The 18230-nt window shown below is 39.6% G+C and overlaps 1 protein-coding gene across 1 annotated transcript in view; it reads left to right on the top strand.

The window, feature by feature from the left end:
- The window catches only part of wdfy3 (WD repeat and FYVE domain containing 3), a 115156-nt gene that overhangs the window by 39739 nt on the left and 57187 nt on the right, over positions 1-18230 (top strand). The window contains 4 exon segments of the mRNA XM_036598960.1: positions 1849-1961; positions 6026-6260; positions 12675-12775; positions 16818-17036. Coding sequence (XP_036454853.1) covers positions 1849-1961; positions 6026-6260; positions 12675-12775; positions 16818-17036 — 668 coding nt within the window.

The raw sequence follows: 18230 nt of genomic DNA, 5'->3' as shown, positions 1-18230 counted from the left end.
GGTTTTTTGGAAGGTATAGGCCTGAAACGATGGCCCAGTCACAAGCCAGAGAAGTGTAGAGGGTAAATAAATGTACATGCGTTTAACATGATCTTCTTTATAATTAGCGCAGCAAATTGGATGACGTTTTGCAGCTCAGACGCTGTGTATTTATGGCCATCGTGTACAAGCTGTAGCAGTCACTCTGCTGCATCATTAATATCACACAGAGGTAAAAGAAGGAGGGATAGCACAGTATTGGAGTGATGTCAGAGTGTGAGAGAGAGAGAGAGAGAGAGAGCACTGTTGCTCTAACCTTTAAAAAGTCTCTGCACTTTGAGTAAAATCAGGCCGCTCCACTCCCACTCTACACCTCTCACATAGTCTGCTGTCAGGTGAGAACACTACAATCTTGATGTGTCACTGACAAAAATGAAGGACCACCTTACCAACTGAGTCATTACAGCAGAGATGAAACTTCATAGCTTCTTTCTTCTTCTCCTCTGTTGTTTGTTTATAAATTACGTTAAAATGTTGGTAACAGCTTGTACACATACACCCTCAAGGACCAGTGGCACGTTTATCTGTCGGCAGACACACCGAGAGACTGGCATAGCAAACATGCTTCTAGTCACAAAATCAAAAGTGGGAGACGATTAGGACTAATGGAGATGCCAGGTTTAAATGACTACACGTCTCGCTGACTGCTTATGATCAGATCAATCGAGACTCCTTTTTCACCAGGCCATGATTGGCTCCAAACTGTCCTTCGCCTTTTAATCCTTTTTTCAAGGCATAATTTTACCACTACTATGCTTTTCCATTGGCAAAAGACCACAGTGTGGTGCTAATGGAAGACCCAAGCAGAATGTTGTCATCTTCTTTCAATGTGAGCCTGTTGTCAGATAACATAAACACTAGCACACCGTTTGCAACAGAATTTGGCAGAGATTTTCTTAGAAGCTTCTTGTACAATATGACATGCACGACCACTGTTATCACACAGTTTGCAGCAGACTTGGAAACTTTTGGTAAAACTGCTTTTGGTAAAATGATATTAGCATTGTGGCAAAAAGGAAAGATTATGACTTAGAAGAAACTTTATCAAACTAGTTCTTATGCAGTACTATATAAAGATCTTAGGCACATTGTTTAAAATCATTGGCAGTATCTTAGCAGTAAGCGTTTTGCTTGTAAAAACACTTTTTATCATTAGAATGAATGCAAGTATAAATACAATAAAATTAGTAACAATATATATATATCTGAGAAGTAGTTGGTATCTTATGAGCTTGTTAGAACAACAAAGTTTGGTTCTAGATTTCACCTTGATTCCCCTAGCCATCACATAGATCTGTTACATTCTATCATCAGAACACCTCATATAATTTAATAAAGCATTGCTTAACCAAACCAGGTACTGGATGATCACTACAATTAGTACTGGGTTGCCACAAGGATGTACAAGGATGTAAATGAGGTATACATACTGTGCAAAAAATTTTAGGCACATTTACAAAGTTTACAAAGAAAATTTTTGCACAGTATGTATACCTCGTTTATCATTGCCCAGAGTTCTTATGCACTTTTCTTTCCCTCAGCAGCTTTAATATCATGGTGAGATCATATTCTGTATTCCAAAATCAGATGAGTAATTGCAAGTACTTCAGCTACAGGGTGCCTGCAGTGTGTTGAATGAATTCCAACACACTTAGAAATCACAGTAAATGATGGATTAGTAGTTTTATTCTTCTTGATGTGTAATTTTCAGTTTTCACTTACATTTAATGTAAGAGGCAAAAACATCAAATGTTAATATTATGTTTTTTCTTGTTTTGCCTGGTTGTTAAAAATTATTGTATTCCACAGGGAGTTTTTACGTTTGGGGAATCCACTGAACTGCGGTGCATGGGATAAGAAGCTTCTGAAACAATATCGAGTTCACAAGCCGAGCTCCTTGAGTTATGAGGCTGAAGCAAGAAGTAAGTAGAAAGATAAAGCACACATTTTTTCTTATTTCTTCTCTCTTTGACCTGTCATAGCTCTTCATAATCTTCATGAACAGCACACATCAGTGTCGTTCCTTGTCCTGCTGTTTTTCCTGTGCACTTAGTCTGGTGTGAGTGCAGCATTTCAGCACTTACCTACAGCATCAACCAAAGCACTCTTATCGGTCTCTGATGTCTCTGGCCATAACTGCAGCCGGTGATGAAATTGAACAGGCTTTCCTGGAGATGAGCTCTCTGCTGCCATAATTACTGAGGAAATAACCTTTCTTTAGGATTTCATCTCACTCAAGGAATCCTATTAGAACTTGCAAATGCGAAGGTTTTATGATTGCGCACTGGAATGGCTTGACTTAATTGAGCAGTCTGGCCAGCCTTAAACACATGATCTAATTGCAAGAAATAATCCTCAGCAGATTTCCTTTGGGGAATAACTTTAAGATGATCGTGATTAAAGAGAAAAACGTTTTCTTTTGAGAAACTTTAGATGTTGATCACTGCAGAAACACTGACCCGCCTAACTAAAACAGGATGTGTGACTGAGTTTCACCAGAGAGGAAACTTTGTTCTGCTTTCTGATTTGCAGGCTTTAACACACAGCTGTGATTTTGACCTGTACATTCCATTTCTGACCTTTTAACCTTAGTTTATGGGTTGTTGATGGGTTTAAAGGCCTGGACTGGGTTGCACTGGTTATGCACAAGTTTGTACTTCAGTTTGTAAGTAAAGTCTTTATTAAGTCCTTAGTTGACACTAGTTTCAAACTATGATTTTTTTTACATTTTTTTGCACAACCAGTCCGTAATGTCTTAACTAGTAACAACGAACTAATGTGTACAAAGCAACAAACGCTAAACACTGAAGCTTTAACTTGACAAAACCAGTCAATAAACACACTACCTTGGAAACATAGACAGCAGCTTGCGCTGGCTATTTGTATTTCTTGGGAAAAATGATTTTAGAAGTTTTGGAGGGAACAGTTTGTACAAATGCATGTTTTCACAATTGAATGAAATTGAATACCTATAGCCATTACTTTTTCTTCTTGACAGCCAAATATGCAGCTGTTTTAAACAATGGTTTCTGACAAACTGACACAACAGCAGCATTAAAAGTTTTGGCATTTGCTGAGTCTCACTGAATTGGAGCTGTGAATGTAAGCTTAGTGTTTGGAGCGGGGAGTTTAAACCAGCATCATGATTAGAGTGAAACCTCAGCACACAGCATTGGAGTTTACATTAGCTAAGCGATCTAAGGTATCTTAACCATAAAAGGAGCATTAGCAGTCAATATAGGCTTTTGTAGCTGGGTCTTGTTGTTGTCTTCTTTGTGCTGTTATACTTCATTGTTGATTTCCTAAGGCTGGCTTTACACAGTGAAACGTTAGTTGCTCGAGACCTACATGAAACTAAATTACACTTAAGTTGCGTAATGGCTGTAAAGCTCAGTTGCAACAGAAATGAATTTCATAAAACAGCAGATCAAAACTGTGGTAATGCGTCACATGATCATGTCAGATAACATTTCAAACGATTGATTTCACTGGATCAATAGACATGAACAGAAGATCGTTTACTGGATGGCTGAAAAAGTGATTCTCCTAAGTGACTTCATGTAGGGTTGGTAGACAACTGTAACCAGTTCTGGCTTAACTGGCCAGTGAATGCTGATATTTTTGTGATCTGCATAGCTAGAGAATTCATTTTCTTCTCTCTTGATGCCGCCTATTTTTACACAGCTCAGATTCTTTTGGGAACCAAATGATCAAATTTATAACAGGTGAGCGCAGTAAGTTAAGCTTATGACCACCAGCAGAACAAAGCAAAAGTAAGTTTTGCTAAACTGCTGAAATGTTTTGCTATGGACTCCACTGCCAAGGCTGATGTTTTAAATCGTTGATGAAACATTTGCAGGTGGCTCAAACCTTTAGAAACTGACTTGGTAGTAGCCTGGAACACCTTAAACTCGGGGCTCCTAATGGAAAAAAACAAACAAACAAACAAAAAAAAATGCTACTACTTGTATCTCTTGCTCTGCTCTCAGGATATCAGGATATTAAATACTATCATAATGTAAACATACTTGTGATTTCTAGCATGTATTTTGTGTTAATGCGCTGACTAGTAAAGGTTAGCTGCTAGTTATATCAGTTAATCTGAATTATTCAGTGTGCTGCAGTAGGGCTGGGCGATAAAACGTTAACGATAATTATCACAATATAACTTTTCCTCGATAGATCGATAAGAAATGTTCGATACATTTTCGATGTAATACACCATTCTCACACTTCCACATTCTAGCGAAAGCCCTGGTGGTGTTTTCTATTGGAAGGAAAGCGACGCTACTCTGCTGTCGCCAGGAGAGGGCGCACTTCCGAGTTTTTTGACATGATTAAAGAGGGAGGGGGCGACGAGTGAAATGAGTCTTTAGCAGTGGCTGAAACGTTACATTCCCTGTTTGAGTGGAGCGACCGGTGATCTGTTCTCTTGTGACCAAGTGTGACTGACAAGAAAAATGGCATGACTGTACTTACTGTCCTAAAGTGAACTCACCTCTTTCCGTACATCCTAACAAGCTTTAGTAGCATTAGATCACGTCTGCTCCTCACAACTAAAGCGCTGTTACAGCAGTCAGTCATATTTTAGTATTAGTGCATTCCCAAGCAACGGAAGTGAAAGAAAGAATTGGGTTCATGCAAGTTACAGCCCTGATTTAAACGAAAGTAAACTGAGGAAGCTGTGAGGCATTGGAAAGCGGGAGAGCGCTATCTTTCTAGGCTAGCTGTTTTTAGCAGCTGGCTAACTTGAAGCAGCGCTTCGTCACTGCATGACACGGCGAATTAATGATACTGTAGATCAAACAAGACACAAAAGCACCGCTTTCAGTTTAAACGTACCTAAAAGGAGGACTCTGTTTGTCTGGTGTTAGATATATTGTGGTTCACCCCTTAAACTACTACAATAGAATAGAGAAATCCAGACATTGCTAGCTGGTGTTTGAATACTGTGATGTGCTCTGGCATGGAAGTGGTAGGAGCGTTGGCAGTAAGGCGGAGTGATCCATCACTGACGTACCGAGCCAACTAGCGTTTGCTGTTCGTACTACGTTGACGTTGTTGAGAAACCAAACAGTTTAGCACTGTTGTTGGCCACTTGTTTAGCATTTGTAACGGGATAGCCTAGCACTCGTCAACAGACAGCTAAAAACAATCTTTTCTTTCTTAAATTATGACTACAGCTGATGAAAAACAGCTCACCCGACATTTTCTCCCACTCTTCCATGACAGATTTGTGAAATGTTCTGCTGTTTGGCGAGTGTTTGTCATGTTCTGACCATAAGGGATAAAAGACCCAGGAGCGAAAATCAGCCTTCAAACTTGAAAGAAATAATGATTTGACATTTATCGCGATATGTATCGATATCGAACGATATGAATTTTGTTTATCGTGATAACATTTTTGGCCATATCGCCCAGCTCTACGCTGCAGTTATGATCCTGTAGATTTATTTAAAACTCAGAAATTGTAAAGAGTTAAGTATTTATTGCATGTAGATAACAAGAATGTATACATTCTTTCTTTAAATATGGTCTGTTTGGAAAAGGGTGGAAAGGGAGATATTGAGTTCTTTTCAAAGAAAAATAATGCAATATGATACTGGTTATCCAGTGTCAATGTTATAATTTTGCTTTGCATAAAGACCTACTGCGTTTCTTAATTATCTTGTTTTCTGGGTCATTTTTGATACCCATATTTTTGGTTTCATGGATCCCCAAAGTTGCTCTGGCCACCCAGTTACCACCCCATTTGTACAGTCGTAGAATTGCCACTGGTCACTGCAAGGTTGAAAGTGGTCCCCATTCCAGAAATACCTAACCAAGAGCCACTCTGGGGTCAGAAATTGTCCTAGACAAAAAAGACTAACGCAAATTATCCTACAGATGGGCTACAGCCCCAACAAACTTATTTCTAATAAGGGGTTTCAAGTACACTGTTCTACACAGTTCCACCCAATCAAACTGTCCTTTTTCCAAATTGCAGACAGCATGACCACATCTATGGAGGGCTTCGGGCCGGACAGCGTGTTTGCAGTAAATGAAGACAACAGCCAGTACCGAATCAGCCGCAGCCTGGTGCGCTCAGCCGAGGGCAGCACAGTCCCTCTCACTCGCGTCAAGTGCCTGGTCTCTATGACTACTCCACACGACATCCGCCTGCACGGTTCTGCAGTCACGCCCGCTTTCGTGGAGTTTGACACGTCGCTGGAAGGCTTCGGGTAAGTTAGTCGCCACAGAGTGTGACTTCAAAGGAATAGTTTGAGGAAAAATCAGATGTAGACCATTTTCCCTTTATCTCAAATATAGTCAGTCATTTGAAACATGTTTGGTGTCTGAAGTTTGCACCTTTAGTTTTTCATTGGAGCAAATGAGGCAAATACAGCTAACAAGCAGTAGAAGCATACACCCAACCTTAGGGGTGCAGATTTCACAATATGATGTTGTGTCATATGATGATATCTTGTTGTTTTTGTGTCACAATATGATTTTTTGATACAGAATTAGAAAAAGAGATTCTAATGTAACATTCTTATTTATTTAGTCATTTATGAATTAATTTATTAATTAATTATTTATTAATTTCCGAACCTTTTTTTTTTAATTCCCACTCTTGTCCCAAAAAACACAGCAGTGCTTTTTGAAGGGATAACTGGCACGAGACATTTCCTCATAAGACATCTTCTGGCTAAAATGAATGAGAGGGGATTTTCTAACATGACTCAGTCACTCCCAGCAAACTGCAGAATCCAAGACTCTCTACAGCTGAGTAGGAGTGCAGATCAGTAGCTATAAACATCCCTGTGGAGTGAGTTATTTATTTTGCCTGTTTAGAACAGCCACTTAGCGGCTGCTTGAATCCTGTGGGGAGGAGTAACTGCTGACACTTTTGTGCTCTCCTCACTCCTGACACATTTGGGTGATGTTTTTGCTAATGAGTTAACATGTTTGAGGTATTAGCATGGGTATATGGCAATTGCGTCAAGCAATGTTGGCACACTGTCACCTGTCACTATTCGGTCTATCACTCCTTGCCCATCATTATTGTAATCGAGTGGAAGATGAATGCAAGAATGATTTTGCTTGTTCCAGCTCATTCTGCTCGCCTTTTCAGACAGCTTGACTAATTAACCATTCAGAGATGGCTACCCAAAACAGTAGAATAATGTTTTTTCCAGTTCCAAGAGCGGCTTTTTTCAGTGTTTGTGTTCAACACTTTTAAGAAAATAATGGACTGTGTTAAGTACAACTATAGAAACCATTTCCAGTTCACAGCGTGTATTGTCTGGCGACCCCTGTAATGCAAAAAATTAATATATTAACCTACTTTTGTATTACACAACCCAGCTTTACTGTGCAGCTTTCAGAATTGGAAAAAATATATATAGTTTCATTAGCTTACCGTGGACAAAGCTGAAGTTTCAAAGCTTCTTATTCGCCTGCTTCCAATTTTTTGTTCCATCTTAAATGGTGCAGCAGGTCTGTTCTGTGTGTGTGTGTGTGTGTGTGTGTGTGTGTATGTGTGTGTGTGTATATGTATGTACATATAGTGGGCAATGTCCTCCTGAGACCCAGAAAAAAAACTTGTCACGGTGAAAATCTTTTCAAAAACGTTTTTTATTATATTTTTTATGTAATGGACATTTATATAGTGGACAACAGGATGCTGGATAGTAATTATATTGGTGTCATGTTTCTTGTTTCCTATACTGCATCAGACCAAAACCCTGCTGCAACATCAGCAGCAACTTCAAAAACCTTGTCATCAATCTTCAAAGTCGTTATCACCAATGTACTGCTCAAAGTAAATCCAGGGCACCCAGTCAGTACATCTTTGGGTAGGTCATTTAGCAGCAAACTGTTCCATGGTAGGGATGAATCTTAGGTGTGAATGGAGAGGGAAGAGAATTATTTTATTTTTAATGTTTTAATTTTAAAATTTACAATTACGTAAAAGGAGATTTTCTCATAAATTATGAGATTAAATAAAGCTCAGATTCCGAGCTTAAATGCCTGCTTACACTTATTCCAGCTGTCCATTCAGCTGTAAGAGTAATACTTAGAATACTGGCAGTACAAAAAAAAAATGAGGACCAAATAGAAAAAAAAATAGATACAGTAACATCACAGTAATGTGTTTAACTGCTTACATGTTATTGCTTCTAATCCTAAGAGGGGTGTGATCATCCTTTTATTTTCTCTGCCTCAGTCAAATTCCTATCACCTGTAATACCATAGATTTCATGTAAAAACAAATTAAGTTTTTGACATCCCATTCTTAATCCTTAGGCTTTAATATGATTTCGGCCCACCCTTTGCAGCTATAACAGCTTCAACTCTTCTGGGAAGACTTTCCACAAGGTTTAGGAGTGTGTTTATGGGAATTTTTGACCATTCCTCCAGAAGCACATTTGTGAGGTCAGACACTGATGTTGGACGAGAAGGCCTGGCTCGCAGTCTCCGCTCTAATTCATCCCAAAGGTGTTTTATCGGGTTGTAGTCAGGGCTCTGTGCAGGCCAGTCAAGTTCTTCCACACCAAACTTGCACATCCATGTCTTTATGGACCTTGCTTTGTGCACTGGTTCGCAGTCATGTTGGAACAGGAAGGCGCCATCCCCAAACTGTTCCCACAAAGTTGGGAGCATCAAATTGTCCAAAATCTCTTGGTCTGCTGAAGCATTAAGAGTTCCTTTCACTGGAACTAAGGGGCCGAGCCCAACTCCTGAAAAACAAACCCACACCATAATCCCCCCTCCACCAAACCTTACACTTGGCACAATGCAGTCAGACAAGTACCGTTCTCCTGGCAACCGCCAAACCCAGACTCATCCATCGGATTGCCAGACGAAGAAGGGTGATTCGTCACTCCAGAGAACACGTCTCCACTGCTCTAGAGTCCAGTGGTGGCGCTTTACACCACTGCTTTCGACGCTTTGCCTTGCGCTTGGTGATGCAGCTGCTCGGCCTTGGAAACCCATTCCATGAAGCTCTCTACGCACTGTTCTTGAGCTAATCTGAAGGCCACATGAAGTTTGGATCCCTGTAGACTCTGCTGAAAGTTGGCGACCTCAGTGTCCGCTAACCCCGCTCTGTTATTTTACGTGGCCTACCACTTCGTGGCTGAGTTGCTGTCATTCCCAATCGCTTCCACTTTGTTATAACACCACTGACAGTTGACTGTGGAATATTTAGTAGCGAGGAAATTTCATGACTGGACTTGTTGCACAGGTGGCGTCCTATCACGGTGCCACACTGGAATTCACTGAGCTCCTGAGAGCGACCCATTCTTTCACAAATATTTGTAAAAGCAATCTGCATGCCTAGGTGCTTGGTTTTATACACCTGTGGCCATGGAAGTGATTGGAACACCTGAATTCAATGATTTGGATGGGTGAGTGAATACTTTTGTCAATATAGTGTATGTTGCATAGTATGTAACCATGGCAACTATATAGAAACCTGAATTTTGTGATGTAAACCTGCAGTTTGCATAATGCTAATTGGTTTCCATTAGCTTATATTACTTGTTAGCCACATAAGCCTTGTAGCCCTCCACATAAGCCCTCCAGTGCAAAACTATAGCAGCATACTTTAGATTTGTATGTTTCCTTTTTTTGCCGTGTAAAATCTGTTGACACTAGTTTTTAGATAAAAGTCAGTGTTTTTGCTGTTAGATATGCTGTAGGAAAGCAATTAATTTTGGCACATATGATAAATATAAAATAAAGCTGTAGACCATACAGGGAACAATACTTTCACGATTTTGAGGTTGTTTACCTTATATACAGAATACACAGGATTATGAATGAGGTGCTGTCACTCTGAAGGGTCTTGCTCTACATTTAAGTTTACAGAAGACAAGATACTTGAAAAGTCACTTAAATCTCTTAACCTGAGTTGAAAGCAGAGCGCATGTGGACTGCATTCCCGCCTGGTTTCCCTTAAATCAATCCAGAGTCAGAACGCTGTGTATGGTCTCAAAATAACTCCTGTCTTTTATATTTGATAGTTTTCATGAATTATGGCGGCACAAGAAAAGCAGTGTGCCTCATTATTTTTCTTTAGTATTAATGCTTATTTTGAATGTTAACTCCTGTGACCTACATATTTCCAAGGCTACAATGCTTGGACAAGAGTTTCTGATTTTTAGCATCAAACATCAAAAGCAGTTTAAGCAATGCTGCCAGTGCTTGAGGCATAACTCTACTATCTGGTGGAGCCCAAAGGAGGATAGCTTCTCCTTTCAAGTCTTGGTTCCTCTCAGTGTTTCTCTGTCTGATTCATGAAACCATTGTACGAAATAAGCAGAGATGCACAAATGATGAATTAGCTTCTGCCAAATTGAAACACCTGTCCACTATTTACATTTGCAAACAACATGCCCCATTTTGCCCTCTTATACGTAATTCCAAGAAACAATCTAATTCATGCAGGTTATGTAAGAGTGAGCCAATAAATAAGTCTCATACGCTTTTTCTCTAGTCACAGAATACTCTTTAACTCGGAAGTGCAGCTTTGATGTCTTATAGCTTACTTTTCAATTAAACGACTAATGAGATAATGAGATCCAACCCTGCAAATCCAGATTAGTACTTACAGATATGTTAACATCAATTACCTTCTATTTGTACAAGGGTTGCTCTGTTGTTGTTGTGTCAAAAAGTAAAGAACAGTGGCACAAGCGTCTAAGCGACAGCCCTATCATCACGAGATTGTGAGTTCCAGCCTTAAAGATGTTTCAGCCATCCAAGGAGGAAGGAGTCCAACAGAGCATTGTTAGCCTTGCTCTTTCTGGGTGGGTGCGATGCTAGACAAAGCAAGCGTCTGTTAGCTGATATAACAGAATTAGTCGTTAGCGTTCTCCTCCAAGCTCGTTGAGCTGAGTTGCGCATCTCCCAGAGCTGGTAGCATTGTGTGATTGTGGGAGATGTAGCTAGAGGGTGGAACTTGAAATGACTACAGTTTGGGAGAAAATTGGGAAAAACTCCAAATGGAGATGCAAAGTTTTGCTCTGCCAGCGACGATATCCTCAACTTTGATAAATAAGACCCACTGTCTGTTGTAAAACGTTTTATACAAATTGAATTGCTTTGAAATACAGTGTTAAGCAGTATGCATATAAGACATAGTACTAGAGCTAGACAGTACGAAAAAAAATATTGCAGTAAATACTCATTTCCAGGAAATCTGTTGTGAATGCAGCTGAAAGACACAGACACAAACAACTGAATGCAGTGATTTCTTTATTTCATATCCTATATTTTGTTGTTTTCGCATTACAAGCCCCGATTTCTTGCAGTTGTCGGTTAGCAGAATAGCATGCTGTTCAGATTAAAGGTGTAGCACTTGCTACGCTGTCCCACATTTCTCCTCTTTCAGACACATGCGCGCACACACACACACACACAGCCCCCCATCTGTGTGTATGAAATATTCATATTAACTCATTCCTTATTGGAGCAGGCGGAGCAGCTTAATGGAGACACAGCTGGGCTGAAGCTTCTTAGGGCTAGTGGAGGGCTCTCTGGAATTGGGGTGTGGGTGGAGGGGCTGTGGGGGGTACATATTTGTACTCACACACAGGCTGGTGGTGGGGTAATGTCTAGTTGTTGTTTCGATTAAGGTTTAGAGGACACATCTGTTTGTACCAGTTGTAACAGTAACTGAAGCTTCTGTTGTTGGAGTCAATTATACTCTGTGGAGATGATGTTGACAGAAATCAAATCAGAGCCATAGATCCAGGATTAAAAATGAAATTTGGCCTGTACAAATGTTATTGTTATTTTTTTCCAGTATATTAAACTCAGCAAATACATACAAAATCTGGATTAAAATGTGCAGAAAATGCCATGTTTAAGTTTATTTCCTGTAGAAGATTTGTTAAATTTAATGTATTGGAAAAAATGCAAAATGTAAAATAGTGCGCTAAAATTTGCAGGAATGTACTATATTTAAATTTCTTGTAGAGGATTTATTAAGAGAGCGTTTATTGGTTTATTGCCATATTGGTTTATTGCTTGAAAGTAGACTCTGGTGTTTTTAACCTAATTTCTATCTTCCACATCGGTAGCATGCGGTCATTTACCACAGACAGTAATTCCAACAAGTTTCTCTGCAGTTAGTAAAGGAACAGAAAACCTCTCCACCTGAAAAACTCTTAGAATAGAAGCCAGTGGGCAGGTGCTTAAGTGCGTTTTGAGTCAATGGATTTTCTGTTCTTTTCTAGGCATGGGGAAATGACTGTGGTAATCGACTGTATGCTGCAGATGCACATAAAGATTAGGTAGAAAAAAAGCTGCAGTGTTCGTTTTATTGCGTAGTGTTTACACAGTACAGTGCAGTGTCTTTTTTTGCCATTATGTGAGATATTAGAGCCACAAATATGGAGCTAGACGTCCTGTGCAGTAAGCCACTTCAGCCATTTGAAAAATGTTGAACATTTACTGGGGTTTGCCTTGCAGGAACAAAATGTGCAAAATGAATATCAGAGTGTGCCAAGTCAGTTCACTAAACACCCCTCCCTTCAATCTCACACTCTCTCTAACTCACTCACTCTCATTTTCTCTCTCCTTCTCTCTTCCTCTCCCTATTTCCCTCTCTGTTTTTCTCTTGTTGTTTGTCTCTCACCCTCCAGATGCTTGTTTTTGCCTAGTCTGGCCCCTCACAACGCACCATCCAACAACGCCAACACATCTGGAGTGAGCGACGGGGCTGTGGTCAGTGGAATGGGAAATGGTCAGTATCTTCTCTCTCACACCCACTCCCACACAAATTCTAACTCAACAAACAGTAGCAGCCCCTTTTCTATTTATATGCAGCTGTTGAAGAGTTGCAGGTGCTGACAAAGGCGAAGCTCGTAGCTTTTGAAAGTTTATATTTTATGTTTGGATGCACTGATCTGATATACTGAATCACTATCGGCACAGACACTCTCCTTAGTAACGAATTTGATAGCTGTATTCTACACTGTTTCTGAGTCATGATTGTTGTGACCTTCTGCAGTGCTGTGAAAAAGTATTTGCCCCCTTCCCAATTTCTTCTGTTTTTGCATACTTTACACACTTGAATGTTTCAGATCATCAGACTACTTTTAATATTAGACAAAGATAACCCATGTTACCATAAAATGCTGTTTTTAATTGATGATTTCATTTATTGATGGAAAATGCTGTTTAGCCCTACCTGGCCCTCATTGAAAAAGTATTTGCCCCCCTTAGCTACTAAATCAACCAGTTAACCAAATTCAAGTGACTATTGGGTTCAGTTTCACTAGCCACACTCAGGCATGATTACTGCCAGATCTGTTAAATCTAAACATCACTTAAATAGAACCTGTCTGGCAATGTGAAGCAGACTAAAAGGTTTCATAGCAGCACATGATGCCACGTTCTAAAGAGGTTCCAATACAGATGTTGAAACAAAGACATTGAAATGTACCAGTCTGGAAAGGGTGACAAAGTCATGTCTAAGGCTCTGGGACCCTGGTAAACCACAGTGAGAGCCATTATGCACAAATGGAGAAAACCTGGAACAATGGTGAACCTTCCTAGGAGTGGCTGGCCTACCATAATTTCACCAAGAGCGCTTCAATGACTCATCCAGACCTAGACGAACCAAAACCCAGCAGAACATCTAAAGAACTGTAGACTTTACTTGCTTCAGTTCAGGTCAATGTACATGATTACACAATAAGAAAGACACTGCGCGAAAATGGCATCCATGGGAGAGTTGCAAGGCGCAATTTGCTGCTGACCAACAAGAACACAAAGGCTCATCTTGCATTTACCAAAAAATATCTAGATGACCCCCAAGACTTTTGGGACTTGGGAAATTCTATGGACTGATGAGTCAAAGGTGGAACTTTTTGGAAGACATGGGTCCTGTTACATCTGGCGTAAAGTTAACGCCTCATTTCACCATAAGAACATCATGCCAATAGTCAAACATGGTGGTGGTAGTGTGATGATCTGGGGTTGCTTTGCTTCTGCAGAACCTGGGTGACTTGTCATAATTGGTGAAACCAATTGTTCTTTATCAGAAAATCCAGAAGGAGAATGGATGCCCATTAGTTTATGACCTAAAGCTCAAGCGCTGTTGGGTTATGCTGCGTAACAATGATCCAAAGCACACAAGCATGTCCACCTCTGAATGGCTCAAGAGAAAGAAAATTAAGGTTTTGGGGTGGCTGAGTTAAAGTCCCAAGAACCATAAACACTCAAAGAACCATTTGCATGCTTAAAGTGTTTTTTGCATGGTGAAATGGCTCTTTGAATTGATGGAGAAGATTGAGAATGTGCTGTGTATGGTTCTATGTAGTACCTTCTTGAAAATGGTTCTATTTTGTACCAAAAGGGGTTCTGCTATTGTTACAATGTCAGGCTTATAACAATAAAAGAACCCTTTCTGGTGTTATATATTGAAAAAATTTCTATATAGAACCATATACAGCACATTCTCAATCAATCTGAAGAACCATTTCACCATGCATCAACTGTAAACACATGATACTTTACTGTAAGGCCATAAACAACAAGTCTGGTGCTCAGTCATTCAAAACAAAGTTTTTGTTTTCTTGTTATTTATTATTTGTTTTTTATTTCATACACAGGGCTGTACAATGGCATTTTGCACTTGGAATACTTCTCCTCACACAAAAATAAAGGAAATGTTAAAGATAAAGATGAAGATAAAAAAGATAAAGAAATTATGAATTTTGAACTAATGTTTGCTAAATAACCACCGTCTTATGCATGTTTTTTTTAAATGGTTGCTTAATACTGTGAACTGTCATGTCTTTTGATGAGGTTGTCATACTGTACAATTGTCCAAGTTCTAACATGTCACTATGAAGCTCTGGTGTCAAATTGGTTCTCTGTATCAACCAACCCTTGAGTTCAGATATCGGTATCAGTATTGGAAGAGAATACGCTAAATCATAGCATCCTGAGGTGTATGCTATGATCCAGCTTCAGAGAGGAATTTAGAGTGAGCAGTTGTTCGTTAAGGGAGTAGAGCTGGAGAGTGAGAGAAGTGTGTGCATGTGTTGGAGTGAGTGCTTCACTGATATACGAGAGAAAAACAATAAAGGCAAGAGCTTGACGGCTGAGAGGTAGACAGAGAGGTGAGCTTTGAGAAGGAAAAATGGAAAAGAGAAGTATATAGAGAAAGAAAGAGTGTCTTGGAGTGTGTGTGTGTGTGTGTGTGTGTGTGTGTGTGTGTGTGTGTGTCCTGGCACAGCAGCCCTGAGTGGCAGAGCTATGTAGTATTAATGAGATGATGCAGAGCTTACTGCCTACAGTATAGTGCTCTCTCTCTCTCTCTCTCTGCGCGCGCTCTCACTCTCTCTCTATTCCCCTTTCCCCCTCTCCCTCTCACTGTCTCTCTTACACTCTCACTCTCTCACCCTCACTCACTCTCTCTCAATACTCACTCGTGTTTCATTTGCACTCTCTCATTTAGGCTCTCTCTCGCTCTCACTCACTTGTGCACTCTATCTTTTTTTTCTCTGTCACAGTCTCACTCTCTTGCTTGCTGACTCTCGTGCACTCTCTTCTCTCTTCTCTCTCTCTCTCTCTCTCTCTGTCTCTCTCTCTCTCTCTGTCGCACCCACCCCCCCCACACAATGTAAATGGAGGTTTCAGTATTTATAGATAGACTCCTGCAGCATGTCCTCTGTCCCATTTTTGTGGATGACATCATCGTTGCCTCTGACTGAGAGATTTTCATTCAGATTGCTAGTGTGTGTCTGCAGTAGGCACAGGTAATGTGGTGATATCGTCATTGTGACGTCAGCAGCCATGACCAGTTGGTTTTACTTTGGCTTTGAGATACTGATTGGCTGCTTTGCTGCTTAAGTGCTCATATTCAATGGAGAATAAAAGCAAATCTTTGTGGACTGCAGAAATGTAGCTGCTACATGAATGCAAGTTCGCTCAAATAAGAATTGCAAAGCTATATTGAACATAGAAACTAGCTTAGTTTGAATGTTTATCAAAATCTAAAGTAAACAACACAATGCTGATGCCAGCAATATCAGTAATTACACAGACTACGCTAGACAGTGCTCACCGGAGAACTATGGATAAACCAATAAAACCAATAAATAACAAATTAACAAAAGAAGTAGCAAAGTGGTAATCTACTGTTACCCTTGAAACAATATGAAACTAAGTGGAATGTCAGTTATCTGAATTTTATCAATCACTGAGGGGCTGGAACGGCCCACTGTTACTCTGCCTGAATATCAGTGATGAAAATTGGAAACTGCATTCACTTTATTTTTATGTTCACCCTGTGGTTATATGATGAAAATAATGTTACTAAATTATCGATTTATTTAAATAAATACATCCCGATGAAGCTCATTGTTGTCATATAACTTAGCAAAAGGGAAATATCTTTTTTTAGGGTGAAATTTATGCAAATGTGATTAACCGCAGTTAACTACACAAAAGATGCTTTTAATTAAGGTTAATGATTTTAATCAGTTGATCAGTCCTAGTACATACATAACTGAATTATATTTGATACCTGACAGTCATGTTGATCAGTAAAGTACTATTCATATGTAACTGTTGGAGTCTTTTCCATTTTTGACCATATCGTATTGTCCAGTATTGTTAATTATCTGAAGATCCCAGTCACAATATAATTAATAGTTAATTCTTTACTAATCATAATTAGTTTCAGCACAGGTAAACCTGTAAAAGTTTGAATGCTGGTGAACTTTCCATTTAATGTTTTAATCTTTTGGTGTGTTGTGAACCCCCTCCTGCAGGTGAGCGTCTGTTTCCTCCTCCGTCGGGTCTGAGTTACTCCTGCTGGTTCTGTGTGGAGCGCTTCAGCTCCTCGCCTCACAACCACCCAGTGCGGCTGCTGACAGTGGTCCGGAGGGCTACTGCCTCCGAGCAGCACTACGTCTGCCTGGCCATTGTTCTCTCAGCCAAAGACCGCTCTCTCGTGGTGTCCACCAAAGAGGAGCTACTGCAGAGCTACGGTAAAATACCTCAGTGCTCACACAGCACTTTCATTTCCTCTTCAGCCTCGGCCGTTTCACCACAAACACTGACGTCCTGCTTACTTTGTCGTTTTTTTTTTGTTTTTTTTTTAATGTTGCAGTTCTTATACAGTGTATTTGGTTTTTGGTGGTAACATTGTAGTAGTGTCTGTATGATCAGTGTATTTGGTTTTCTTATCTTAATATTGATATACAACACAATAAACAGCATTTAGCATAGGGGAATCATGATTTACACAGTAATTTCACAATTACACAGTAATTTAATCTGTGTAATCTTAAGGTTGAAAATATTACAGAAGAACTACAGTATTCAGAAAAGTTTAGTAACCTTACCTCAAAAATATAATTCTTGGAACAGGTTGTCTGAGATTTTAAAAATAGCTGCAACATCAGGAGTGTATAGGTCTGGGTGGGTGTGCTTGTTTTTTTAAACAGTGCAAAGGGTTGAGCCGGGTTTGTGTCTGTTTTTCATGTACAGTTTAAGGCTTGGTCCAAGTTTGGGTTTGTTTTCTAGTAAGTGAAAATAAATTATTTTATGTTTTCAGTTCATTTTTTATTAGAAATTGAGGCCCTGAATACAGACCCTGAGTACATTTTTATTTCCCTTTTTAATATTTGTTCTCTCAGCAAAGACCTTTAGATAGAATAGTCATTGTTAATAATTGGAAAATGTGCAAATAAATAAAGCTGGTATAATTGAGTGAATCATAAATTCATGCCAGGCTTTCACGTTAGCTCATCTTAAGAGTGCAGCAAACTCCAGCACTGTCCATAATTTAAATTATCAGATGATGAGAAAAATGCCTAGTGCAAACTTGCGATAATGCAGTTGAATGCAAAAGTTTAGTCACCCCTTTTTAAATGCCATGTTTTGTTAATTTTCTAAGTAAAAATAAGTTAACACATCCTCTACAGAGGACAAAGGTACTGTTTATTTGCTGCTTTGCTGCCCACATCACTTGTCAGAGAAAAATATAGTCAGTGTTTTTAGACTTAGCTAGAGTAACCTGCACCAGAGCACCAGCCACACTAACTCTGCCTTCTCAGCCACATCCCATCATGTTTAGGCACTTGTGTTTCATAGTAACAAAATATAATACACTTACTCGAAAACTGTTTTGTTAAAACATAAAATGGTGTTCACTTGAATTATCAGCTTGTTTATTCTCT

Source organism: Colossoma macropomum, unplaced genomic scaffold (assembly GCF_904425465.1).
Source record: "Colossoma macropomum unplaced genomic scaffold, Colossoma_macropomum, whole genome shotgun sequence".
NCBI classification, from domain to species: Eukaryota; Metazoa; Chordata; class Actinopteri; order Characiformes; family Serrasalmidae; genus Colossoma; species Colossoma macropomum.
Note: the sequence above shows the minus strand (reverse complement) of the source record. Positions and strands in the feature narration are given on the sequence as shown.